The following is a 26,779-nucleotide window of genomic DNA, read 5'->3' as shown; positions in this document are numbered from 1 at the left end:
TTGGCTGTGAAAGCTGGACCATAAGGAAGGCTGAGCGCCAAAGGATTGAGGTCTTTGAATTGTGGTGCTGGAGGAGACTCCTGCGAGTCCCTTGGACCACAAGGCGATCAAACCGGTCAGTCCTAGAGGAGTTCAACCCTGACTGCTCTTTAGAAGGCCAGATACTGAAGATGAAACTCAAATACTCTGGCCACCTAATGAGAAGGAAGGACTCCCTGGAGAAGAGCCTAATGCTGGGAACAATAGATGGCAAAAGAAGAATGGGACGGCAGAGGATGAGGTGGCTAGATGGAGTCACTGAAGCAGTCGGCGTGAGCTTAAGTGGACTCCGGGAAATGGAGGACAGGAAGGCTGGAGGAATGTTGTCCGTGGGGTCACGATGGATCGGACACGACTTTGCGACTAACAACAAAATACTCTACAGTGCTTTCCCCTACCTGGTGTCCTAACATTCTGGACAACTACTCCCATCAAACCCTGCTAACATAACCAATAGTCAAAATGCTTGGAATTAATTTGTGCAGTCCTGTGCCTTCCCAATCAATATGTGTTCCACCCATTTCCTTACCACAAAAAATCATTTAGGAAGGAAGACAAAATAGCTATGGAATATGCATTTGAACTGCAGCTTCAGTTCATATATTTATTCTCTTCCTTGCAACTGACTAATTCAAAGAATCTGATCTGAACTGATTTGTTGTCAACTGAGCTTTGGCTGTAAGGCGGTATAGAAATGAAATGGAGAATAAGAATAAAAACAAGAACAATAACTGAATGCATTTTGCTGTCCAAAATATCCCACACAGAGATAGAAAAAAATGGAATCTCATACTTTATTTTTAAAAAAGAAAAAAAATGGACATACAAACAAAAATACAGAAATCAACAACAGGCTGAGCTAAAACTTTTCTGGAAAAGTTGTCATTTCCTCCTTGATTCGGTTTTCTACCAGTAGTATGAAACTGCTGTCTTTATTTTGGATATTATAGCTGACAAAAATCTGTTTTTTAGTCTTGCTGGCTAAAACATAAACAAAAAAGATGGTCATCAACCTTCTAGGAAAGACACACAGGATGTTAAACAGCAAATGAAGTAATGAAATACGTATTCCCAATTCACCGTCCACAGGATCTTTATAGGAACTGCTTAGCAACTGTGGGATGGACACCTTATTGGCATCCGGGTAAATGATAAATCTTATACTCTAGGAATCCTTCAACATTAAAAATGTTTTTGAGCACAATCCCGTGGCTGCTAGACACTGTCTGGTCAGCCACGAAATAGGCTGGAATCCCAACTCGGACCTCAGAAACGTGTCTGGGGTCAGGACTGGAAAGTGAACTGCAGTTGTCCTTCATCCTCGCAGCCAGTGTGTTTCTCTCTGTGTTGCCTGACACAGCAACCGCTTCAGAGGCAGGGAGGGGAGAGGTGAGGCACTGCCAGGATACATCACAGCTGTGCCTCAACCCTTCCTCCAAGAGAGAAGAAGCAAAAGATAAATGGTCAGAATAGCTGTCTTTCATTTTGGTGGGGCAAGGCAACTGTACTCACAAGATGTTTGTGGTGCATCTGGGCTTGGGGAGTTACAGAAAGTAATGCTGAAAGGTGCCCTCAAAGGCTTTTACTTTCAGCGGAGTGTTTCCATCTGGAGGGTCAAAACATTTAGAGAGTGATGCAGAAACTCTGCCGCAGGGGGACAAATCTGGCCCAGAGAGAGTCTCACTCTAGCTTTTCCCAAGGAACCCACCCCTTTCCCGCCACGCATTTGGTGTTTTCATCTGTTCATCACCTCTGCCTCATTCTGCAAGAGCTCCTAGCTAAAATATACTGGCAGTTTGGCCTGCCTGGCCTTTTGCTCTTCCCAGCAATAGAGTGTAGCCTCATGAAAGCTTCTCCAAATTGAATTCAGGGTATAGGCTGAAGTGGTTCTTCAGCCTGGGTCGAAACACACACTCAAAACACACAGTCTCTCACTCTCTCTCCCTCTTACCTAATCTTTGGGCTAAGGAAATGGAGGTGGTGTCAGAGGCATCCCCAGTGAGTAAGGTAGATGCTGGAATGGAGTCCTGGAAACAAAGCAGAGGTTTGGTGAGTGGTCCTCTGTCTTCAGGGACTGGTGGAAACCAGACAGCTGAAATGCGCCAACTCCTCTTGACCCTGGCATCCTAAGCAATTAATATGTTGCTTCTAACTTTTGACTACTGCAGACAACCATTCCTCCAAAGTTAGCCACACCTGTAATATATCTGCCTACATTGCTGAAAAAATGACCCCTTCATATGCCTTGAGGGTGGATGCTGCTGCAGCAGCAGTGGCGAATGATGCAGCTTTGGGCTTGATCATGGGGGTCTCTCAGCACCCCACATAAGAATAAGCTGAAGTATATTAGGGGAGGAGAAAGCCAAATCTACCGAGAGATGTCCCAAGTTTTGAGGCTACATGAGGGGGGACTTGTTAGTTGACCGGTTTTTATGTTTTTGTGCCAAGATGAATTCAGATCTATCCATGCCCAATTACAATTGACTCTAAAACTGAGGGGCCAGACAAAAAGACTAACACCCTTTCCTTAACAGCACATACTTGCCCTTCGAACCACACTGTTGAATTAATTTGGATGAAATGTTGATGGCAAACTAATATTAGACTGAACAGTTATTCCAAAGATTGCTTGAAGTCTAAGTTGAAAAATTATAGAAGGGCAGATAACTGTTTGGACAACAGTGCAAAATCTGTACAAAATGAATGAAGAGGTCAACAGTGCAATCCTACACTGGTCTACTCAGCAACAAGTCCCACTGGTTCCTATGGGACTTACTCCTTGGTTCACGGGCAGAGGACTGCAGCCCAAATGTTAGTCACAGAATGCAGCTATTCCATCCTTTCCTTGCCAGTGGATTGTTTTTCCGGTAAGAAAAGCATGACTGCAAAACACAGGAGGGCTACAAAATGAAGATGGCTTCATTGGGACCCTCCCATAAAAATATATAAATGAGCCACATGGTAAACCTGCCTGGAAGCACAGGCAGTTTGATGCACAGATAAGTTTTGGTTGCACCTGATATGCCAATACCAAGCTAGGGTAGATAAAAGGTCCAATCCTACATCTCTGATGTAGATTAAGGGACTTTGGACTTAGTGCAAGAATAGACAACCTGCAGCCCTCTAACTACTGTAGGGACTCCAACTCCCATTGGCCCCACTAAATGTAGCCAATAGTCAGAATTTATGGGAGCTGTGGTCCAACATCTACAGGGCCAGAGGATCCCCTATCTAACCTAACTCTAACCCAAGACACCTTCCCAGCCCCCAAACACATATTTCATCACCTTACTTGACAGTGTAAAATTTCTGGATGTAAAACTTCCTTGATGTGAGTGAAACATAGTCTGGATGTTAGATTAGAATTCTGATGTATAAAACGCAAATGCATAACTTTGAACTTTGCCCATAATGAGATTTGAGAACGCTCGGAGGAAGCTGGTGAGAGATTGTGTGCCCCAGGTTTCCTGACTGTGAAACTATCACATTATGTGAAAATATTGTGGAAGCTCTCTCTGCAGCTCTTGTTCTCATATTTGGTCAGCCCCAACAAGAGGAAGAAATGGCTCTTTGTTAAAGCAGGGATGGGAAACCTCTTTCAGCCCAAAGGTTGAAAGCAGAGAACATGGGGGGGGGGGGGCACGTCCAGAGGTGGGTGGGTCCAAAAGCAAAACAGCTGGCCCCAAAACACCACCATCCAAATCCCCAGGATACTGGCTCACATTGCCAGCCACTAAGCCTCAGTAGCACCTTTCCTTTCCTCTTTTTTTTTTTTTTTTTAAGGGGTGTGGGGGTCCAGAAAAGCAGGGAAGCCATCAAATGATTTGGGGTTGGGGAAATGGAGTGTGGCCACTTGGGGAAGACTGAAGGTCGGGCTGGTGCCTTGAGGTTCCCTACCTACGGGCTAGAAGGAAGCAAGAAAGGTATCCTCTGGTTTTACCCTGACACCAGCATCTCTCAGAAGAACCGTGCAAGTCATTTCGCCCAGAAACTAGCAAGGGCTTCCTGCAGCGGAGTGGCGCTGTGAGTAATGATCGTCAACCCTGCAAAAGAAAGCGACGCCAGGCGGAGCTTTTAAAAAGGCCCTGCAGGGGAACAGGCATCCTAGGCCAGGGGTGGTCTCCCAGCCTTCAGGTCCCCGGAAAGCGGGCTCATCCAAAGCATTGTTGCTCTCATGCCCGCGATCCTACGCCTACTTCCCTGGGGGGCGGCCCCGCTGAAACCGCTGCGCTGCGCTGCATTCCGCGTAAAGGCGCAACTCACGCGGGGGGTGCACATGGCCACGGCCAGGTTGCCGAACTGGGGTGCGTCCCCGATCCAAAGGAAGAGCGAGTCCTTCAGGCGCATGGCGTGGAAGTGCACCAGCTGCTCGGCCAGGCGGCCGTGGAAATTGTGCAGCGAGATGCGAGCCCGCTCGGCCGGCATGGCGGGAGTCGAGAGCCGCTCGGCGCCGTCCCCGCCCTGCGCCTCCATCGCCGCGATTCAGCCTCCTGCCGCCGGGCCACGGGCTGGAGCAGGCAGGAGCAAGCGATCCCCGAGCGCCGCGGCGGCTTTTCACTTTCAGTTTGCCTCCGCCCGCGCCTCCTTTCTGGACATCGCCCGCGAATGGCGTCTTAGGGGGGGCCTCCGGGTCTTTCTTCTTGCCTTTTGCCACGCTCTGCTATGATACTTCGGGGACGTCGCCACGTGCGTGTATTGGACTACAATTCCCATCATCGCCGGCCGCTAGGGCCAGTTATCCTGCCGCCTGGGTGTGACGGACGTGGTAGTCCAAAACTTGTGGAAAACGCCAGGCTGGTTAAGGCGGGCCTTCAGGGTTGGAGTTTAGAATTTTACTCAGACTGGAGTAAATTTTCCCGCCGGGTGTTCTGCAGCAGCATTTTGTGACTACGGGAACTCGACCTAACCCACGGCCTTCTCACTCTTTCTTTGTAATCCTCACTGCAAGCCAGTACAGGACTGTGTGTAAAAATAACTTCCGTTTTAATTCAGTGGCACCCTAGGCCTGCATAGGGCAATACTGTAAGAGATGCTACTAGAATTCAGAGAAGAAACCTAGACTCAGTCCAGACAAGTCTGAGGTGCTTTTGGTGGGTGCTCAGCCTGCCCGACCAAGTGATGTTCAGCCTTTTCTGGAGGGGCTTAAAGGATCAGGATTGTAGCTTTGGGGGTGCTCTTGATCCAGCACTGTAGAGGTACAGGTGGACTTGGTGGCATGAAGATGGATATAACAACTAGATTCTTATCTGGACAGCTAATGACACGCAAGGTGACTGTCTCATTAGAATGATTGGGCTAATATTTGTAATTCTCTGTAAGAAAGGGCCTTCGGAGGCATTTGGACTGCAACTCCCAGAATTCCCAAGCAGCAGGGCCGTTGAATGGGAATTCTGGGTGTTGCAGTCCTAACATGTCTAGAAGTCTGGGGAAGGCTGTCCTAGAGGCAACGTGGAAAGAAGAACTTGGCAGTCGCTGTGAAGGAGGCTGCATGCAGCCAAGAGGCTCTAAGCATCAACTGTGTTTATTACTCTAATAAAAGATTAAAGCTTTATATACAGTTTTTTTAAAAAGGACTACAGCTCCTTGTGTGTGGGAGTTGTAGGCCTTTGAAACCTGTGTAGGATTTCACCCTAAACCATTTAAAGCAGGAGTCCTCTGCAGGTTTAGGCAGAAAAAAGGCATATAATTCCCAGCATTCCCTAGACCAGGGGTCGGCAACCCGCAGGTCCGGCGCCACACATAGCTCTTGAATCCCTCTGCTGCGGCTCCGTCGCTCAAAATACGCGTCACAGCCCTCCCTGAACTGCGACCCACGCCAGCACGGCACAGCCCCCGATCTGTTTCATAAATGCAACACACTACAGTTTTTTTATAAATAGCATAAAGGTAAAAAATGATATATGCAGTATTATTTTCATTTTAGAGGTCAAAAGAGTTTTGTGTCTCCTGGTGTTTTCTGTGGGAAACAGGTCCAAATGGCTCTTTGAGTGTTAAAGGTTGCCGACCCCTGCGCTAGACAATCCTAATCCAGACCTGTATTGTTCCCTAGGTTAATCCCTGTGATGAAGCTGTCTCCTCAATGAAAAATGGGAGGTTTTGCTAGTAGCAAAGTCATGTCTGACCCATTGCGACCCTTTGGACAACATTCCTCCAGGCCTTCCTGTCCTCCATCATCCCCCAGAGTCCACTTAAGCTCACACCAACTGCCTCAGTGACTCCATCTAGCCACCTCATTCTCTGCTGTCCCCTTCTTCTTTTGCCATCTATTGTTCCCAGCATTAGGCTCTTCTCCAGGGAGTCCTTCGTTCTCATTAGGTGGCCAAAGTATTTGAGTTTCATCTTCAGGATCTGGCCTTCTAAAGAGCAGTCAGGGTTGATCTCCTCTAGGACTGACCAGTTTGATCTCCTTGCGGTCCCTCTATTACCACAGGATTCCGAGCACCAATTCAGAATAAGGGAGATACAAACATGAATGGGCATCTGTTCCAATTTATCTACTCTTCTCGAAGAAGAAGCAGGAGGAATGGAACTCTGCAAATGCATGGGCTGTACAGATCCTTAGCAGGAGCTCCCCACAACTGCCTGCATTTAGGCAAGGAAGGTGACAAAAGGAATATCAAGCCTAGAAGTGCATTGACAGGAAGGGACACTACCAAAAGGGAAAGAAAATATGCCCAGCCCAAAATATCCCAGAGGAACTGCTTGGCCAGCAGTGCCAGAAAATGCCTAGTAAGAAAAATCGACCACTCTGACAACAAAGGAGAAAGCCAGCAGCCTTGCTGGGAAAACAGGGCACTACATAGAAGATACCCCATCTACTTCAATCTGCATTGTTTTGAGTAGGAGTAGAGAGGAATTTTCAAAAACAAAGGCAGCCCTGACATGTGGCATCACAATAAGTTAACTTGTTACAGGGAATAATCAAATTGTGATAACAAAGGAACCAGCTTGAAAGTTATCTAGAACACTTCTTAGTTCAGAATTAAGTTCTGAATTTTAACCACTTAAAAGCAGGTGGTTAAAATAAAAGCTGTTTATGTTAAGCCCTCCCCTGCACTATAAAATAAAAGGTATGGATTTCAAATGGAGGCTGTAAGTGCAATTAAATAAAATCCTACTTAAGTAAGGAAATAAAGGGGTGTGGTGGTGGGTTCTAGGAACTTGCCCAGTCATGTCAGTAAGGTTTGTTTCTGAGTAATCTGAATAGGATAAGAGTTGATAACAGCTGCAGTTCTAGCCTCCCATTCCTTTTTCCAGAAGCTGTCCTTACACCACATACCAATCCATACCAATAAAAGATATGGTAGCTTAAATGATACCAGGAAGGTTTTCATAAATAGATGTACCTTCAATCTGCACCTAAAAATAAGATGTCGCTGCATGACTAAGAGAGGATTATTTCACATAGTGGGTATGATGGTCCAACCTATGGAAGGGGCTTTTCTTTTACCTGGCATCCCCAAGAATACCTAGACAATTCTGTTGCTGTTGCATAAGCAGCCGAGTCCAGTTTTGATCTCCACTAAGCAACACTAGATAAATGGATTTTTTTTTTGTTAAGTAACAGTAGCCACATTTTGTGTTCCTTCAGACCCAATTAACTGGCACACACAAAGATATTTCCCAATCCCCAGCTTCCAACAGCCATAACTTTCCTTGGGGCCTCATAGACTGTGTTTAGCTTAGCCCAATCACAATGTGGTTCTACCATTCCTGCATTAAGCCCAGCAATGGACATGATCTGTGAAGATTTCCTAAAAGCCACAGCTTCCCATTTCACCACAGTGGGTGCCACCACCCCAAATGCTCTGCTCTGAACAAATGTCAAGTGGATCTCAGGAGCACATGGCATCACTTGGAGGGCCTTTCCAGATGATGAGAGTCAAATGGATCAGTTGCACAGATGTTTTGCTTGTGGGTTTCCCATGGAGAGCTGGATGGCCACTGTGTGACCAGAACATGGGACTAGAAGGACTCTTGGTCTGGTCCAGCAGGGCTCTTTTTATGGCCTTAAACTTTTACTACTACTACTACTACTACTACTACTACATGACATTCCTATACTGCCCATAGCTGAAGCTCTCTGTGCAGTTCACAACACTGTAAGTCACCCATCCAGATTTCAAGCAGGCCTGACCCTGCTTAGGTTCCAAGATTAGGCACTTCAGGCCAATAAATTCTCTCCCACTAGAACCAATGCCTTTTTAACTTCATTGGAGAGCTAGTATAGTGTTCTAGCCAACATAACAAGCTCTGAACAGAGAAGTCCCTCAGTACAGATATCACCTCTGTCCAGAACCCCTGTGGTGGCCTCAACAGCTTTTATCCCTCATTGCTAATTTGCAATGGAATAGTAAAGGAATACCACTGGTTAACATTACACCAATGTTGAAAGACAGGATTGAGTTATCTGTACTTTCCAGATGTTGTTGGATCATAGCTTCCATCATCCCTGATCATTGCCAATGCTGGCTGGGGCTGATGGAGCGAGAATCCAACAGCACTTGGAGGGCCATAGGCTCTGTACCCCTATTGTAAGGGTTTCTAAGGAATTGTACTGAAGGGACTATGCTCTAATGGTGCCATTCTGGAAGTGAGTTAGCTGCCTCAGGTGACAAATGATAAGGGGAAGCAATGGTGGCCTCACAACCACATCTCCTGAGCCTTCACACATTCATTCCCCTTCCGTGGAGAACAGAGCCCTTGGATTCTCTGCACGGTCTTCATGTGCAGTGGAAAACACTGTCTTAATGCCAGTATGGTGAGACTCAGTGGCCAGTCCAGCTTGAGTATGTTCATGACATTGGGAGTGCAGAAGGGGCATCTTGACCTTTCCTTCAGGCAGCAAAATGGCCAGGGATGGCCCTGGTCTATTCAGACATAAATCCCACTGAGTTCAATGGGACTTCCAGGTCAGATAAGTCTTCTACCAAGACTGCTGCCTAAATGTTTTCACAACCTAAATCAGAAGCCACATTTGGTGACTTTCCAACTGAGAAAGGCAGGAGTCAGGTCTCAGTTTTGACTGATGAAGAAGAAGCTGATGGTGGACTTTACACATCCATTTTGGTGCTCTGTATTTGAAGATAGCAGCTAAGCAAATAAATAGCAAGGGAAATGAAACAAAGTGCATCTGTTCTGTGGATCATCTTCAAGGAAATTCATGAAACATTTTGGTTTCAAGATATGCAAGAAATTCTGGAGAGACAATTTCATTATCTTACCACACAGAATCTATTTTCTGTTTGCTCAGCTTTAAGCAAAGAAATGTTATTGTAAAAACTGAAAATGTTACAGGGTGGGGGTGATCCCTTTATAAATGCAGCTTGTTTCCAAGGCTAGGTCGGTTGCCTTGGAAACTGCAGAAGGTGGAATCTGATTGAATATGTGGCCAGACAGAGCGTCAGGGCTGTGGGCAGCGTTTCAATGAAGGAGGGCGGGTGTCTCCATGGAAGCCAAAGGGGACCTAGAAGAAGGGAAGGAAAAATAGAAATATGTAGAACTATGACCAGTTGTTTCCTAGCAGGGAATTGAACTGGAGTGTTAGAAAAGCTGTGCACAGAATGCACAGAAGGGATAAGCTAAGACAGAGTGCTGTCTCTGAGAATAATGGGAATAGTGCTGTTAAACATGATGGTTTCAGTATGTGTGTCCGAACAGATAGATGGAGAGTAAAGCAGTTGTTGCTGTTTAATTTGTTCTCTCTAATAATGTATTTGGTTTTCTTTTCCTTTGTAAGCTAAAACATTGGAACTGATAGGCAACTGTTTGCATTTACATGCCTTTCTGTCTAATTCTGGTTACCTGATACATGTTTTGACAAAGGTCCCCATCTAGTAGCACAATCTGGGGCCCAATGCAGTTAGGAAAATCCATCTATGACTGTGTAATCCTCAACTCCTCTGCTCAGAAGTTAAGTTCTACCAAGCTCACTTGTTCCCATATAATCATAGATAGTCTTGCAGCCTAAAGGTGGTTTGGCAACTCTACAGCCATCTACCCTGCATCATTGCAAAGCTGGGGGGACTCATATTTAGTGATCTCTAACAATCAGTGAAGCAAAACCCACATGGCAAGTTTTGTTTTGGAGAGACATTTATTTCCCCATCCCTTTGAGACTTGAGGGAATGCCTCTTCTTTGAAGATGTTGGCCACAACCACATGGGCAGCCATCATCTAAAAAGAAAGGTTTTTAACTTAAGGCTTCAGAATTGTTCCCTTATATGCAGCTTTAAAGAGGCCACTGGTCAGCCATAGCCCTTGTTGTCACCTTTTCAAAGGGATTCGAATGGTTTGGGCAGGGCAACTATAAATGGATCCATATCCTAGAGATAAACACACACCTCCAAAAGGATAAATCATGAAAATCCACCAGGACAAACTCAGAACTCACCAACATGCAGCACCCACTGCTCCCCTTCTGCCTTTCCTTTGAAATTTTCTGCTTGAATCTGGTGCTTTGGAGGAATGGCTGGCCCAAGCCATTTTGTCGCCTGAGGCAAAGGACAAGATGGCACCCATTCCACATTAAAAGCCAAACAGAGTAGCAGCTGACTCTTCCGTCAGTGCTAGTAACCAGACTCTATCCTCCACTGCAAAGACTGTGGCAGGCTAACTTAAGGAGCACACAGCACATACAGAACTCCTCCAGCACCTTGCCGTTGCTTCCTGCTCCCCAGCATCTGCCGCTTTGCTTCACCCTATGTGAAACAGGGGCAGTCCTATTTGTACACGTGTTTGTAAGTTTGTAAGTAAAGAGGACTGACCTACCTGCGATGGAATACGGTTACCATGCTGCCCTCTCATATGTCTGGAAATGGCAGGATGGATGCTAAGTATGGGAGCAATCATTTTATTCTCTTTTAAGAGGGAGCCATGCAAGGGTCAATGGTACTAGGATAGTCACATACAGTATACTGAAGTGGGGCTCCCAAGTTAGCTGGGGCCCTGCTGCTTAGTGTTGGGAAAATCCAAATACATCTTTATACAGAAAGTTTGTGTATAGGTGCCTTTGTGGTATAAAATCAAACCTGCAGTGCCCCTGCTCCTCTTGCTCAGAAAGAACCAGAATTCCAAGCCAGGCTCCCTTTGGTCCCTGGAGTGTCATCAGTCATCTGTTCCTTTAAGACACTGGGACTCTCCCCTTGCTGCCACATTTAGTTGCAAATTTATGCTTGCTATTTTGTTAGCATTTCATTGCACTGAGGCTTTTGTTCTGTTAATCTGTTGGCAGCAGCAATCTGACCTGACTGGTATGTTCAAGTTTACACCCAAGACCTGTAATGATTCAAGTGCCTTCCTGATTGTCATATCAATATCCTGTAATCACTGATAATTTGCTGCAGTATTATCTCATGCCCCTCTGCAGATCTCTCACTTTTTTGTGTGTATGAATACATCATGTGCCCATTAATTTTTCATCATCTGCCCAGTTCCTGTGTATGTAACTAGAAACCTATAAAACACTCTGCTTATGTTCTAAAAGCTTTTAGTTGGTGGGCGTGCCTCTACCTGATAGCGCTGTTTGTGAAGGTTTGTCTCTGCAGAGGGGTTTCCTGGGTGTTCATAACATAGACGTCTCCCTGTGGATCCGAGCATATATTCTTGCAGGCTGCTAATCCAGGATGCCCTGGCAATTGCATACTAGTTACACTAGTCCTAGATTTCATTTTTCCAATACAATATGCCATTGTAGCTGCACTCACTTATCATCAGAATCACGTACACAATTACATGATTGCTCTTCTGTGCTTTCTGGGAACTCCACAGTAACACTCAAGATAATATACCTGATTCTGAACATCTAGCCACATGGTAAGGGCTAGTCTTAGTGAACTACACCTTGCACTGTAGACTGAATGCTGAAAAGCTGCATACTGACAAGCTTCCCAATTTGTTTGCTTGCTAGTTTATTGCAAGCTCTTTTAAATCTCTCCAACCGGTGTCTCTGAGTGTAGACATGCTGGGAAGACGGCCACTATGCCGTCCCTGATTGGATCCAGCAAAATAGAATGGGCATTCTATTATGCCTGGTAACATATACCTATTGTTCTTCATGTGGAAGTAGAAAATGTTACACTTACTATGTAGGAAAATGTTATTTCAATTGATGTAATTGTGTCTAATTCTGTACTGGATTGTGGCCAATGATGCCATTCCCTTCTTCATATATCTAAAGGAAAGAAGCTAAACTGAAAAAGTGGATATAATAATGGAGCAAAATCACCTTAAGTGCAGAGCATCCCAACAGATCTGAATAATCAGTGCTGGCACTATTGAGTGGAATCAGAAATGAAGCATGGGAGAGGGAATTGCTCAGTGAATGTGGAAGGAATAAAGAAGCATCCAGGAAAAAATGCCATGAAGATTTGCTGCATTAAAAAAATAACTGAAAATCTGGCAATTGTAATCATCCTAAAATGACTAAAGAAAAATGTGGGGTGGGGGGAGTGAGGAAACATGAAATTTTACATATGCTGCACCCGTCGGCCCCACTGTGTTGTAGCCTCCAACTGCAGCCCCAGCCTATGCATATTTACTCTAAAGTAAACCTTTCTGTGTTTAATGGGGCTTATTCCTAGATACTTGGACTTGCTTGTGACCAACCCCAACGCATTCAGTGGGTCTTCCACATGAATACGCATAGGACCCTTATGCGCTGTGTGGTTTAACCAAGAGATCCCGTGAGGGGGGAAATAATGGCTTTCTTGCCAGGTCCCCCTCTCCGTTTGCTGAGCACGCAGAACACGGAGCTGCCGCCTAACAGCCGCTGCGGTTAACGGCAGGTGCTTTGTTAACTCCTTGCTCAACTCTCCGCCTCCGAGACGCATCGTGCGCGCCCCCCGCCCCCGCGAGAGCCCCTCAGAGGAACACACTCCGGCGCGACCCGTCCCGTCCCATCCCATCAGGTCGCGAGCCCCCGCCCCGCTTTGAGCGCCGGAAAATCTGCAGCAGAGGAGCCAGGCGTCCCTCCGGCTTGGCTTGGCTGGGTGGAGGTGGCAGTCCTCCCGCAAGGGCAGGCGACCCGTCCGCCCGATCCGGCAGCAGCAGCAGCGCCGGCGCTACTGAGTCACCCGCGACCCCTCCCGCGGTGCTATTTCTCGAAAGCAGCTGTTGGCTCCGTGGCATGAAACTCGGCCTCGTTTTTCTCCTGGAATGTGGAAAACTGGCCGACCTCGTCATTATCCAGAGATGGCTCTTCTAACGGAGAAGCCCGACGAGAAGAAAGAAAGCGAGCGAGGTGGGGGTTGGGGGGCGCCAGTGCAAGGCGTGGATGCGGAAAGACGTGCTTTGAGCCACAGTACTTACTGAGTGACACAGAGAGAGGCGCACACACGCACACACACAGGTCTCTAATCCTCTGAAACAGCCCCAAATAATTGTTTTTGCTAACCGAGGTGTAAAACTCTCCACTCCGGGTAAAATCTGTTCTGCACTTGAAAGCCTCTCTCTTTCGCCTCTTTTTTCTCTGGCAAGAATCCGCCTTTCACTAGTCGTAGTGCGTAGTGCGCCCCCCCCCCCCCCAGCCCTAGAATGTGTAAGAACTACTTTTGTCTTGTGTGCTGCTTTTTTTAAGACCAAAATGAAAAAAGAAATGGTCGTATTTGGCTGTAGCACACGAAAGAGGTCATTGATTCAAGATTCTTTAGCAGACTGCACTTTGCATGAGAAGGGGTTTTCTGGTTTTCTTTGCCCTCTTTTCCAGATCCCCCCCCCCATGTTAAAATGTTTTGTGAGGATCCTGGCCTCTAGTTCTGACCGAGTCAGCCGTTTCATCGCTTCTGCCTTTGTCGCCTCCTTCGTCTCCTCCAAGCACCCCAAGAACTGGCGAAGTCACCGAGGAGGAGAGAGAAATGCCCTGTCCTCGGTCAAGAGCTTGATGCTCCGAGGCTCATGTCAGCCGTGATCCTGAAGTGCCGCTGGCAATTCCACCGGCGGGGCGCGAGCCGCTCCGAGGGGCGCCCGGGCTGCATCAATGGGGACGGAGGCAAGCAGGGGACTCGATCCGGCGGTGCCTCGCGAGCAGGCACGGGAAGGGGGGCAGCGGAGGCAAGAAACGGAGCGGACCCGCAGTGAGCAAGCGGCCGCCGCGCCGCGCTTGCTGCCGAAAGGGGGCGGGGCTCCTCTTCGGGAACAAAAGGGTTGCGGGGCGGGGGGGCGCGGGCGCGGCTGGATGCAGCAGGCGCTGGTGTTGACGGATGGGCGACCCCGGCGCGGCGGCCGCCTTCCCCCGCCTCGGCCCAGGCATGCCCTCCTTCCCCCCTCGTGAGAGCCGGGAACAAAGCGCGCTGCATCCCCCGGAAGAAAGACGCGGGGCTGAGGGCAGATCCCTGCCGGGGCAGTCGCAGCAGGGAGACGGAGACAGTGCCCACTCCCGCCCGTCCCGCTCCTGCTCGCCTCTTCCGCTCAGCCGGCGAGCACCAAGCCGCTTCGGGCCGCATCTCGGCGGGGCCAGAAAGCGAAGACAAAAGCAACGCGGGTCGGAGACAGAGGCTTTGTACTCGAGCGAACGGAGCGTCCCCGACTTGTCCTCCAAGCTGGCCCCTGGAGGCACGGCAAGGGGATGTTAGTTTCATTCGTGCATTGAAAGATTCTAGTCCTCATTGTGGGTCGCGATGGGTATGGGGAACCTGTAAAGGGATGCTTCTCCCTCTTCTAACGTGGGTGTGGCTGAGGACACTTCTGACCGTGGAAAAGGGGGCATCACCGCTCTGCCCTGTTGGCACTAGGGCGGACTTGTACTATTTTTTCCCACGGCCCCCTAATTGTGCATTTGCCAGTGAATGGGAAAAGCTGCTGCTCGATAGCCGAGTGCCAGGAATGCCCGTGGGAAAGGTGCCCCTCTGACCGGCGTTCTGCGAGCCCTCCATGGCAGGCCAGCTGGCACTGAGGGGGAGGGGACGCGGGGCGCCTCCCCGCACAGGCCTTTCACCCTGCGGGCCGCTCTCCTGACCTTCCGCCCTCTTGAGGTCCCGCTTCGCTGAAGGGAAGGGGACGCGCGCGCGCCCTGCGCAGCCCCTCCCTCCACATTACATCACCTGAGGAGACGGGGCGGGGCCTGCGTGGAAGGGGCGGTGCTTGGGCGGCAGAAGGCGGTGCTTGCGCTTCCCCACATAAAAGGCAGAGCCCTCGATCGCGCCCTCCGTAGCCAGTTGCCGGTGGCAGGAGCAGCCGGGGCCAGGTCGGAGGGAGAAGGGCCAGAGAGGGGGTGCCTGCGCGGAGCCGAGCCGCAGCCATGCGTGAGATCGTGCACATCCAAGCCGGCCAATGCGGGAACCAAATCGGAGCTAAGGTACCCGGTGGGGGCGCGAACCTGGCGAGGGGCGCCCCTATTGTTGCCGGCGTTGCGCAGGGGCGGCGGTCGTCGCCCTGCGGTCTCTCGAGCGCTCCCAGGTGGAAATGTGGGGAAGCCAGCGGGGAAATCCATGTGGAAGCCCGCGCTGGTTTCCGCCCCCAAATCGGCCCCAGCTGCGCGGCAGCCTCGCCCGTCCGAAGGGATGCACGCAGCACCGTCGCTGCACGCAGCTCCTTTGTCACTCGACTGCTTTCGCGGGGGGGGGGCGCGAGCACGTTTTCCAGGTTGGAGGCTCCGGCTGCGGCGCAAGCTCCGCCGAAGCGGGGCGGCACGGGGTCGGGCGTCTCCTCTCGCAGCGCACCTTCTGCGCGCTGGTTGAGGATGCCTTGCGTGCTTCATCGGAGAGGCAGCCACAAAGCCCCCTTCTCAGAAGGCGAATTTTTGGGGGTGGGGTGAAGAGCTGGGATTTTACTTGGACAAAGTAAGGCTAGCTCAGCCACGCCCTTCCATGCACCAGCACGGAGACAGCTTCCGGTGAGTTGCATTACTCCTAATGGACACCCGCTCCGAATCGAACATTTGCAAACGGGCTGGCACCGAACACGCCCCCATTTTTTTCCCTTTTCTTCCCGGTTAATTTCCCAAAGCTTTTCTCGTCTAGATTGTCACACTTCCTCTACAGTCAATTAAACGGACCCTCTCACCGCTTTACTCGGGTGGAGTCCAGGCTGCGGATGCTGGTTTTTGTGTTCCCCGTTGGGGAGGTGTGGCGGGGCGCGCGAGGAGGAGGGCAGGCTCAACCTAGACGGCCACCCGACGTGGTGAGATGCGACGGGGCAGCTGCCGCGCACCGGCTGCTCGAGAGGACGGAGGCGGCGTGCGCGCAGGTCCTTGCGCACCGCAGGCAGCTCTTCAGTATGCGAAGAGCGCCCGGCCCCACCCACCGCGAGCAGCCGAAAGCCGGTTCAGAAGCAGCCCGCAGACAGGGGACGTAACCGAGGCAGGGTGTGGGGGCTTCCTCGGCATCCGGCCATCAATCCGGGGACAGGCGCAATGGACTTCTCCCCCCAAGAGCAGCGGCACAGAGGGGTGCTTCTGGCCCTATTTAATATTTGAGGATTTAGGACCAGGGGGGTAGCTCGCCCCAGGCTGCTAACGTGGAGTATGTGGGGTGTGAATATGCGCTGGGTGTAACAGCTGTAGCCGCCTTCTCCCCCCCCCCCCCGCGCACACAGCAGGCTGTAGCAAGGGCTTCTCTTTGAATTTCATTGCTAAAATTACATACCTCTGAAGACCAACTACTATAGATGAGGGGCAGGAATATTAGTATCCATGAATTAAGCTGCTGCTTTATTTAGAATATTCTTGCATTGCCCTTTTGTCCAACGTACAGCAAGATAATATTGAGGAACTCTTTCCTGTCTGCCCCCATGCAAGTATCGAGAATAAATACATTTAGCATTATAAAGGTGCCTTAAGTGCCATTGTGGATAGCGGGGGGGGGGGGGCGTACTGATCAAAGAAATGCGTGGATGGAGTTTTTAAAGAGCAGGCAGTTGCATGCGGAGTATGCCTATATCTTCTGTGTTGGACTGTAGTGGCGCCGTTCCTTTGTGCCTGCATTTGCTCTCATGGGAGGAACCATCTCGCTTTCCGGGACTGTTCAGTGGATCTGCCTTGATCTGTCCATTAGAAAGAGGCAGACAGGCTTTTGCTGGGAAGCTGGTGCCCCTCACTGAGGGGTTTTTGCCAGGCATGCTGGCAGCAGCGGCACATGTTTGGTCAGCCTTGGCACATCGAAGGCAGCTGCTAACAGCTCTCGACAATCCCGTTCCAGTTCTGGGAGGTCATCAGCGACGAGCACGGCATCGACCCCACCGGCAGCTACCACGGAGACAGCGATCTGCAGCTGGAGAGGATCAACGTCTACTACAATGAAGCAACTGGTAACCTTGAAGAAGAAGTCAATAATATATTCTGCAAAATAGACTGTGCATGAACAGAGAGCAGGGCGGGGTGGTGATGAAACACTGACAAAGCAGCCCCTGTTTAAATAAATCATTGGCAAAGTGTTGATGTCTGCTTAAAATTCAAGCCCTTGTTTCATTAGACACTCTTCTTTAAAACTGTGCCTCCCCTTTTTATCAGTCTGGGCAGCTGCTTTGTTTCTCCAGTGAATAGTAATGAGGCTGCCGAGTACATGGGAGCTGCTCTGTGTGTGTGTGTGTGTGTGTGTGTGTGTGTGTGTGTGAGAGAGAGAGGGAGGGAGGGAGGGAGGGAGGGAGGGAGGGAGGGAGGGAGAGAATGAGAATCAGCTGACAGCAGTTCTGCGATTCTGGCTGTTGTTTCTCCTGCAGGTAACAAGTACGTTCCTCGTGCCATCCTTGTTGACCTGGAACCTGGCACAATGGACTCAGTCAGGTCTGGACCTTTTGGCCAGATCTTTCGTCCGGACAACTTTGTCTTTGGTATGTGTTTCGGCATGACTGTTTAAAAATGGGCTACCCAAGCAACACACATGTGCTTAGTCATTTGCCAGAGCTGGCAAATGGATATGTCTTTCATGAAGAAAACAGCCATTGTGGTAGAGCAGTTATCTTAGGCTAGAGAAACCAAACATCAAAGCTTACATAGGTTGCATTCCTGGGCTGATGGCAACCTGAAGTGCCCTTAAACACAAAAGATGTTCACTAGCTTGATGAACAGAATGAATACTTGGCAAAGAGGTGCCTGCAACAAAATGTTGCAGTTTGGAGTCCTCTAATTCAGTGGGCCGCCCAGCCAGCCATACCCAATTCCAGGCTACTCTTTTCCATTTCCCTCTTCCCTCCTCGCACAGTCAGCAGGAACTGTGTGGCCACTGAGTATGCTCAGCTTTCATTGGCCTACTTTGAGGGTTTGTTTTCTTCCTAAAGCTTTTCTTCTTCCCTATTTGCCAAGTCTGATGATACCTCCTTGTTGTATGTGAGTGGTGCTGCTTTGGGCTACGTAAGTATTAGTATTTGGAGGATGAATTCACTATTAGTATTCACTATTTAGGAAATCCCCTGTCAGACATCTTCTGAGTTGGACAATATGATCATAATCAGAATTAAATTTCTCTGTTCAGAATAGTATTCAGAAAGAAGCATTATTATGTGCTTTGGTGGATCTGATAAACATTTTCTTGCTCCTTATGACCTAGACTTCATGAGGATACTGGTCTTGTTCAAGGATAGCAGGATTGCTCATTCTTTTGTGACATTTCTCATTTAAGTTACTTAGCTACTGTCAATTGGAATGCAACATTATTGCCTAGTTATTCTGATCTGTTCACTTCCAGTTTCTGTTGCTGCTTTTCTTGCCTGCTCTTAACTTAGTGAAATAGGAATGCTATGGTCACCTTTGCATTACTGGCTCTCAGATAAGGTTTCTGCTGATATGACTTTTCACTGTAGGACTTAGGTGTGTACATCCATTGTTTTGCATGTAATGAAGAGACAAAAGTTATACTTTCAGAATAATAAAGACAAAATTCTTGTATCTTTGGCCCAGTGACTGGTCCTGCATGTGGTACTTATGTAATTGCCAAAGGAGAGATGCTGCTCTTTTCTCTCCTGGGCATGTTATACTAGAAACACAGAGAGACCAGAATGGCATTTGTTTGATCTCCTACTGCCTGTGTAATTTGCGAAAATGCCAAGAGAATGGCATTAGATATGAAGGTTACAGGATGGACAGCACACCTCTGTGCTAGACTGAGGGCACTTCCCTGATGTCCATATCCTGTGGACATCTTTAATAGTGGCATGGACTAGTATGCAGTAGTTCCTTTACATTCAAATAAATATTTAGAGCACATATGGAAGGAAAGCAAAGTTCCAGTCCTTGCTGTATGTGCAACATACTGTGCTTGTCCAAGAAGTCAATGGTGCCGTGTTTTCCAAGGGGATGCTACATGTAGTGTTTGAGTCAGAGTCACACAACCTTTGCTGAGGATGGTTCTAGTAATCCAGGGTTTACCTTAGGCATGAGAAATCTGTGACTTTTCAGAAGTTTTTACCTACAGGTGGCCAATGAGGAGGGACAATGGGAGTTGAATGTCAAAACATCCAGAGGGGTACAAATTGCCCAGCCCTTCTAAGCATTGGCCTGTTGTCCATGCTGGTACATCTACCAAAGTCAGCTTCATTGTGTACACTGTTATAACTTCAGCTTCTTCCTTGTCTTTTTTTGCTGCTCCCCTTAGGCCAGAGTGGTGCTGGAAACAACTGGGCCAAGGGCCACTACACAGAGGGGGCAGAGCTGGTGGATTCTGTGCTAGATGTGGTAAGGAAGGAGTCAGAGAGCTGCGACTGCTTGCAGGGCTTCCAGCTGACCCACTCACTGGGCGGAGGCACCGGTTCAGGGATGGGCACGCTCCTCATCAGCAAGATCAGGGAGGAGTATCCTGACAGGATCATGAACACGTTCAGCGTCATGCCCTCTCCTAAGGTCTCGGACACAGTGGTGGAGCCATACAATGCCACCCTCTCCGTCCACCAACTGGTGGAGAACACGGATGAAACCTACTGTATTGACAATGAGGCTCTGTACGACATCTGCTTCCGCACTCTGAAACTCACAACGCCCACCTACGGGGACCTCAACCACTTGGTCTCTGCCACCATGAGCGGAGTGACCACCTGTCTCCGGTTCCCGGGGCAGCTGAACGCCGACCTTCGCAAGCTGGCGGTCAACATGGTGCCTTTCCCCCGCCTGCACTTCTTCATGCCCGGCTTTGCTCCGCTGACCAGCCGCGGCAGCCAGCAGTACCGCGCCCTGACGGTGCCGGAGCTGACCCAGCAGATGTTCGATTCGAAAAACATGATGGCGGCCTGCGATCCACGCCACGGGCGCTACCTGACGGTGGCGGCCATCTTCCGGGGCAGGATGTCCATGAAGGAGGTGGACGAGCAGATGCTGAATGTGCAGAACAAGAACAGCAGCTACTTTGTCGAGTGGATCCCCAACAACGTCAAGACGGCCGTGTGCGACATTCCCCCGCGAGGCCTCAAAATGTCTGCCACCTTCATTGGCAACAGCACCGCCATCCAGGAGCTCTTCAAGCGCATCTCCGAGCAGTTCACGGCCATGTTCCGGCGCAAGGCCTTCTTGCACTGGTACACCGGCGAGGGCATGGACGAGATGGAGTTCACGGAGGCCGAGAGCAACATGAACGACCTGGTGTCCGAATACCAGCAGTACCAAGATGCCACGGCTGATGAGCAGGGGGAGTTCGAGGAGGAAGGCGAGGAGGACGAGGCGTAGGGCTTAGGGAGCGGTTAGCACAGTGAGGCAAGTCCTGGGGTGAGGTCTGTTTGGCCGTCCTGATGCATGCTTTTTCAGTTAAACTTGGTGCTTTTTACTGTTGCCTCTGTCAGCAGTTTTGTTACTTCACTCTTTATGTAACAGTAGTTGCAAAAGACTTCTTTAGAAGTCTTCTGTTAAATGTCTGATCTCAAACATAAAAGGCATTTGTGATTCACTGTGGTGTCTGGATTCTTTTCTTCTCCCATACGTCTTTGCAACTAACTGAAGGAATAGTAACAAGGGATACTTTGGAATATGAAGTTTCTTTAGCATCTGAAATGTGATCAGTCAGTAAACAACATATTAACTCATTTAAAAATAACTTGCAATTCAACATACTTATCCCCCTTAAATAACAATAGTGGTTGAAAACGAATGATGACAGAGTTCCAATTAGCAGGTGTTTGCTTGATAATACAGTAGGTTTTATTTGAGCTCTCCTTTAGTAGTAACATTTCAACATTCATGATTATGGCCTTAGTGGTTATTTTTATCATATGGTAAGATATTCATCCAGAAAGCTTTGAGAAGAATAGATCCATTAATGTTACAGGAAAAACAATGTTTCATCAAGGAAGATGACTTTGAAATCTCTATTGTCTTAAAGATTAATAATATGGGTGAAAAATTGTCATCTCTACAAGGCGGGACTGTCTTCTCTTGAATAGCAATTAGTCCATGGAAAATGAGTGGTTACTCTTCCTACTTTATGTAATTAAATTGTTTGTTAGATGCATACCCCACCTTTTTTTTCTTTTAAAGAACTCAAAGTGGCTTACATCATTTGCTGCCTCCCACTCTAAATCTTATTCCCACAACAGCAACCCTGTGAAGTAGGCTAAGGTGAGTCTGTGACTGGCCCAAAGTCACCCAGCTGGCTCCATGGCTGAGCGGGGACAAGCACCCACATCGCCTGAGCCCCAGTCCTGTGCTCTTAACCACTACACCACACTGGCCCTTGAGAACAACAGTGGCATCCAAATAGTCCATTGATACTCAACCTAAGCTGCTCTCTTGATTTCATGTTCACTACACTAAAGAATAGGTTTCTCTTCCAGTTTTTTAAAAGCAATCTTGATGAGTAAATTAGCATACTCATACTTGCTTTCAAAGAGAGGAGCCAAAACCTCAGCCAAAAATGTATTGGCTAAGGGGTGGGGTGGATGATGAGCATAATTGCAGAAAGACAAGATTGGGCCTGCTGCTTAAACTTTATTATGGGAAAGCTGAAGATGACACTCAGCAGAGGTAAGGCTGAGGCTCTGTCCAGTTTTTTACACACTTTGAAATCCTGGGATTGGCCGAGTGTATATTTTGTTGCGATATACTTACCTTTTCTGCTCTTTTAGCAGCTCACCTTCCCAAAAACAGTTTTGGGTATGGGTGTGTTTTGGGGTTTCTCGTTATGAAGCAGTAAACTATTACTTATCCCTTCTAACCATATGAGGAAAGATGAAATATTTGGAGTTGGAGTGGGTATCTTTAATATTTATGGTAGAGAGTATGTAGGTTGGCCCTGGAAGACATAAGGCCTCTTTCTGGGTGTAGGGACGAAAGTCTATTCAAGTGTGTCTATTTTGCAGAAGATGAAGCCAGATACAATATTCTCAACTTGAGAGGGAATATGTAAGCTGAAGCTAGTAAAGGATGAAAAAAAGGTCTATTAAAATGAGGGTAAATAAACTGGACCCTTGTATTTGGTTCTATCTGTAGTGGTTCCAAATACTTTCAGTCCTCTGGAATAGAGTGTATTTAATGTTAATGTATCTAAACATAGTATGAATAATTCACTTCATCTTGTCCATGCTGCTTGGAAGTGGCTCAGTAGAATCCTCTTGCCAGACATTTGTTCCTAGCGTCGAACCACATCCAGTGACTCACATTCATGTAGCGCATGTGTGGAGATAACTGGACATGGGAAAAACATTTTAAAAAATGAGATGTGGGGGACAGAAGCTGGGCCCTCATGGTTTCCTTATCATGTATTTTAATCCAGTGTATCCATAATAGAATTGGGTTCCTCCCACCACAACTCCAATAAGTGCGTCTCTGTGGAGACGGTGTCAAGTGAGCAGCACACTCAGCTCATCTTGTACTTGCAGTCCATAGCACTGAATGTCAGCAGTCAGTTCAACTGATGGTAAAGAGAGAGAACAAAGTCAGTCATTACCACCATCATTATTCTTAATTTCATTCCTATACTGTCCCATTGCCAAAACTCTCTGGATGGTTTACAATGTGTAAAACAAAACAAAATACAGTACATGTACTATAAAAACTGTGTTAAAATGAATTTTAAATTGCTTAAAAATACAGTAAAAAATACCCTGCACAGTGAAGTTTGTTTGGCCCCCTCATTGCATCCATATTGGAAAATACTTAATGTTTTCTTCTAAGCTTTGCAGGGAACTAAATATGATACATTCAGTATTAAAAAATTAATACTGGGTTTTCTTGCATGATTTTTGTTCCTACAACAGAAAAAGATGCCCAATGCACATTTAACATGACTTGTGCTACATCTTGTATGTGGCAAATATTTGAGAGACAGCTTCCATGCTTGCATGCTGGGAATGGCCAATATTTGTAGCATGAGGCTTTGGAGTTGCACCTCTGCTCCACTCAGTGACCACCTGCTAAATCAAGATATCTGCAAAGCCAAATCCTGTAGATTTTCCATTGCAGACACCCACACACAATATTTTCTGATCGTTGCATCTCGGACTGCTTCCAGATGGAGGATACTTAGCACTACAAATCAAAGGCGTTGGACTTGGTGGCCTTCCAGGCCCCTTCTGACCAGGCTGTTCTGTGGATCTGGGGAAAAAATGGCATTCTGGTTGGTTGATTTGCTTTGATGGATATTTTCAGATAAAAAAAAAATGAAGTGGTGAGGAAATATGGGAGCATTGTAAATGCAAGAGGATGCTTGGACACACACATGCATGCACAGTTCCATGTTTGAAGGAGGGTGATAGCAGAATGCCAACTTATACAGGCCCTTAAGGAGAGGTTGTGGGGTCCAATAAATATAAAACAAGAGTTTTTGTTGGATCAGATATTACATAAGATCCATTGAACATTACAATAGAGACTCTACAGCAACAATCCATTGATTAAGGAAAGCAGGACATTCCCATTTCTGCTTGAGACCTTGCATGTCATACTTATTCGCCTGTACTAGGTATTTATAAACATGCATTATAGGTCACTGTAATTGACCAGCCTTAATAAATGTTTCCAACAACAGAGGAGGTGGTGAATCGCTAAGAGTAGCGGGACCAAACCTAGATTCCATTAAGAGTTGCATTGGCAGTATTATTCAGCTACGGCAGACAAAGCTTATTCAGCATGCAGGTTCAAAAATCACAAGAATTCTTCCTCAACAGTTCATCTAAAGTAAACATTGGGTTATCTGTCCAAGCCTGCTGCAAAAACACTTTCTTAGCGATTTTTAAGTCAGGGTTTTTCCATAGACTCAACAGAGCATGAGAAAAGGGATCAAAATGTAATTGAGATGATATTGTCCACCACCCTTAACTGTGGGAGGGACTCTGTCTGTGAAAGCCCAGTGTTGTCATTTAGTAAGAGGGTCTAAACAACAAGATTCCAGAAGCGACCAAGATAGAAAAGCTAATTTATGTGGGAAAGGCTAAAGTTTTGTACAAGTCAACAAATATAGAACATCTCTGGAAAACCAAGCCCTTCTTTTTTAAAAAGAAAAATCAAGATAGTAGCAGCAAGGTTGACTTAGCAGCAGCAGTTACAAAGAGAATGCAGGAATTGCTTGGGCCACACGCACATCTGAATAGTATTTTGTTGTCCTGTCTTTGAAGAGGGGAAAGAAAATGCTATTGTCAGATCTTCCAGGGTACAGATTTCCATAGTTGGGGCTCTGTCAGTTTGCATTCCCACACACTGATGTAAGATATAGAAAAATATATCCAATAGAATCCAAGCAATGATGATACGGGAGATAAAGTACCAAGCAGAAAAGTTTAATTCATTCTTGCAAGAGCGGGCGCCCACCACACAGGTAGCATGCCATTCACACATACAACATTCACTTTTATCCCTTTCCCCGGCTTGCAGGCCCTACCCCTTTTCCCCCATTGGCTGGGCTACTCAGAGGGCACAGTCTCCTCCATCTGCCTACATCATACGACCCCTTGATATGAACCCCCCCTTGCACATACAACCCATGCTCATGCCAATAAGCCTAATACCTATGAGAGGTGTGTCATTTACTATTTATGAACCTATTACGCGTGCACAGTAGGCCTAAGGGTTCAAACAGTCAAAATGGCCTTGAGAAGTCTTCTTGGATGCCAATTTGCTCCTTAAATCAAAAATGGGGAGGATGAGATAATGAGAACAGGCCTTTCTCCAGGCTCATTATCACCAGTTGTAAAGTAATCCACTGACTCCTTTCCTCCACTGAAGGTGACAGTTTTACCAATGTCCCCCAATTTTACCCCTCCTGGCATTTTTCAGGACTTTGAAGTAAGAGACATTATTAGTACAACTGTTTACATGTTTTGATTCTCAGGCTTTTTGTCCTTAAGGGACTTCAATGATCCTGCCCTATTCCTGTATTTCACCTTAACACTTAGTAACAGTAGCATTTCATTTCTCACACTGACACCCAGGTAGTGTTGGGACATGATTCAGGGCCTCTTGGAAATCCTAGGCATGGCAGATTCATACAGTAGTAGTAGTAGTAGCTGTTGCTTTTAGGGAGTTGGCCCCAAAACTACTTGGTACTTTAAAGATCCTATCTAGCACTTTGAACTGAGCCCCAGCTGGTACAATTGTTATGTGATCTGAATCAGAGGTGGGCAATTTGTGGGATCTACAGTTTTATAAACAAGTACTCTGAAGTCTGCTAACTACAACCAGGTCAAATCAGTGGCTGGGGAATGGAGTCAGAGCCAAACTGTTGGTTCAGATGAAAAGGGTCAATCATCATCTGTATGCCATTCACTGGGTAAAATGAAAAGAGAAGCCAGAAACACCAAGAGAGGGGGAGGTGGGTGAGGAAAAGCAGAGAGCAGGGGGAGAAAACAAGGGGCGGGGCGGGGGAAGCAAAAGGAAAAGGAAAGAGGGAAAAACAGAAGCAAGAAACAGGGAGAAGAATAAAGAGGTAAATAAACAGAAGGGGGAGGGAAACAAGGAGAGCTCAGACAGGCAAACATGGTAAAGGAAGGCACATGGAACAGAAGCTTTCCACTGCATCTGTGCATAGGATATGTGAGATCCTGAACTCCCTTGGCAAATCACAGCCCTGCTGCAGCTTCTGCTTGTCTTATCCAGCTGGCCAAAGCATTTGGCACAGGGGTACAGAGAGCAGCCACAACCTGGATCACCACCCCGGCAGGATCAGTGAGGGGCAAGGGGCACTGAGGCCTTGTTTCTATTCCCATGAAGTGCTACCTGAGCAACTGGGTCATTTTTGCCTAATGATGGGGCTGGTTCCTCCACATAAAAAAGTACAGCCCTATGTCTGAAATAGTTAAGACCAGGGATTCTGATAGAAACCTCTAAACCTGATCAGCTGCCAAAGTACACAAAGAGCCAAAGGCAGGCAGCATCCTAAACGCAAGTGCTGTGGTCTGAGAACGCAAGATGCTCACACATCGATACTAGGAAAGATGCCCTGGTCCCTTCAGCAAAGGACTAATGACTTCGGATTTATTGCTGCCTCCCTCCCCTCTGTGCATTGAAAGGCGTTGTAAGGCAGCCTTATTGTCAAGTGCAAAATGTTTCCTGAGTATGGCCGATAGCCATCTTGGAGATCCAGATGGAATTTTCTCCCATGTAGGAATAACTAAGAATGTTTAACATCCCTGTACTTGACCTGTTTATCTAAAGTTGCTAAATTTATTCATTACAAGCAGTTGAACTGGCTTTCTGTGAAACACCACACACAGCACTTATTTATATGGTGGAATGTTTCGGCCATGCAGTCCAGTTAAATGACAAACTGTTTTAGTGCTTGTTTAGTGTTCCTGTTAATGAGCTGGTAGGCTTTAATGATTTGTTAGGCTTTATGTTTGCTGAAATTGCCAGGATGCAAATGCTCCTTGGGGAGATCACCCAACAATCCCTTTGCTC

At 47.5% G+C, this 26,779-nt stretch overlaps 2 protein-coding genes across 3 annotated transcripts; one reads left to right on the top strand and one right to left on the bottom strand.

Moving 5' to 3' along the window:
* Nucleotides 1-819: 819 nt before the first annotated feature.
* PSMG4 (proteasome assembly chaperone 4) lies at nt 820-4,517 on the bottom strand. 2 transcript variants are annotated; one of them, XM_044424543.1, is made up of 3 exons: nt 4,303-4,517; nt 1,991-2,066; nt 820-1,020 (listed from the first exon to the last, which is right to left on the bottom strand). In XM_044424543.1, exons 1-3 carry the CDS (start codon nt 4,510-4,512, stop codon nt 899-901), a joined length of 408 nt encoding a protein of 135 aa, XP_044280478.1. In that variant the 5' UTR covers nt 4,513-4,517; the 3' UTR covers nt 820-898. The 2 variants fall into 2 exon arrangements, with proteins under 2 accessions (XP_044280478.1, XP_044280479.1); XM_044424544.1 differs by lacking the exon at nt 820-1,020 and adding an exon at nt 1,048-1,645.
* Nucleotides 4,518-15,189: 10,672 nt separating this feature from the next.
* LOC123020614 (tubulin beta-2 chain) lies at nt 15,190-20,840 on the top strand. Its single transcript, XM_044424540.1, has 4 exons — nt 15,190-15,331; nt 17,172-17,280; nt 17,692-17,802; nt 19,563-20,840. Exons 1-4 carry the CDS (start codon nt 15,275-15,277, stop codon nt 20,621-20,623), a joined length of 1,338 nt encoding a protein of 445 aa, XP_044280475.1. The 5' UTR covers nt 15,190-15,274; the 3' UTR covers nt 20,624-20,840.
* The last annotated feature ends 5,939 nt before the right edge of the window (nt 20,841-26,779 follow it).

The sequence above is a fragment of the Varanus komodoensis genome, unplaced genomic scaffold, assembly GCF_004798865.1.
Source record: "Varanus komodoensis strain SLA01 unplaced genomic scaffold, ASM479886v1 scaffold14_3, whole genome shotgun sequence".
Lineage (NCBI taxonomy): Eukaryota > Metazoa > Chordata > Lepidosauria > Squamata > Varanidae > Varanus > Varanus komodoensis.
This window is presented reverse-complemented; position numbering and strand designations above follow the sequence as displayed.

Bases quoted from the DNA above. Each gene is read 5' to 3' on its own strand.
- PSMG4 (XM_044424543.1), bottom strand. From the start codon at position 4,512: ATGGAGGCGCAGGGCGGGGACGGCGCCGAGCGGCTCTCGACTCCCGCC. The intron at 2,067-4,302 runs GTGAGTTGCGCC...CTTTGTTTCCAG, and splicing joins TGGCCATGTGCACCCCCCGC to GACTCCATTCCAGCATCTAC. The intron at 1,021-1,990 runs GTAAGAGGGAGA...TTTATGTTTTAG, and splicing joins TTCCTTAGCCCAAAGATTAG to CCAGCAAGACTAAAAAACAG.
- LOC123020614 (XM_044424540.1), top strand. From the start codon at position 15,275: ATGCGTGAGATCGTGCACATCCAAGCCGGCCAATGCGGGAACCAAATC. The intron at 15,332-17,171 runs GTACCCGGTGGG...ATCCCGTTCCAG, and splicing joins GGAACCAAATCGGAGCTAAG to TTCTGGGAGGTCATCAGCGA. The intron at 17,281-17,691 runs GTAACCTTGAAG...TTTCTCCTGCAG, and splicing joins CTACTACAATGAAGCAACTG to GTAACAAGTACGTTCCTCGT.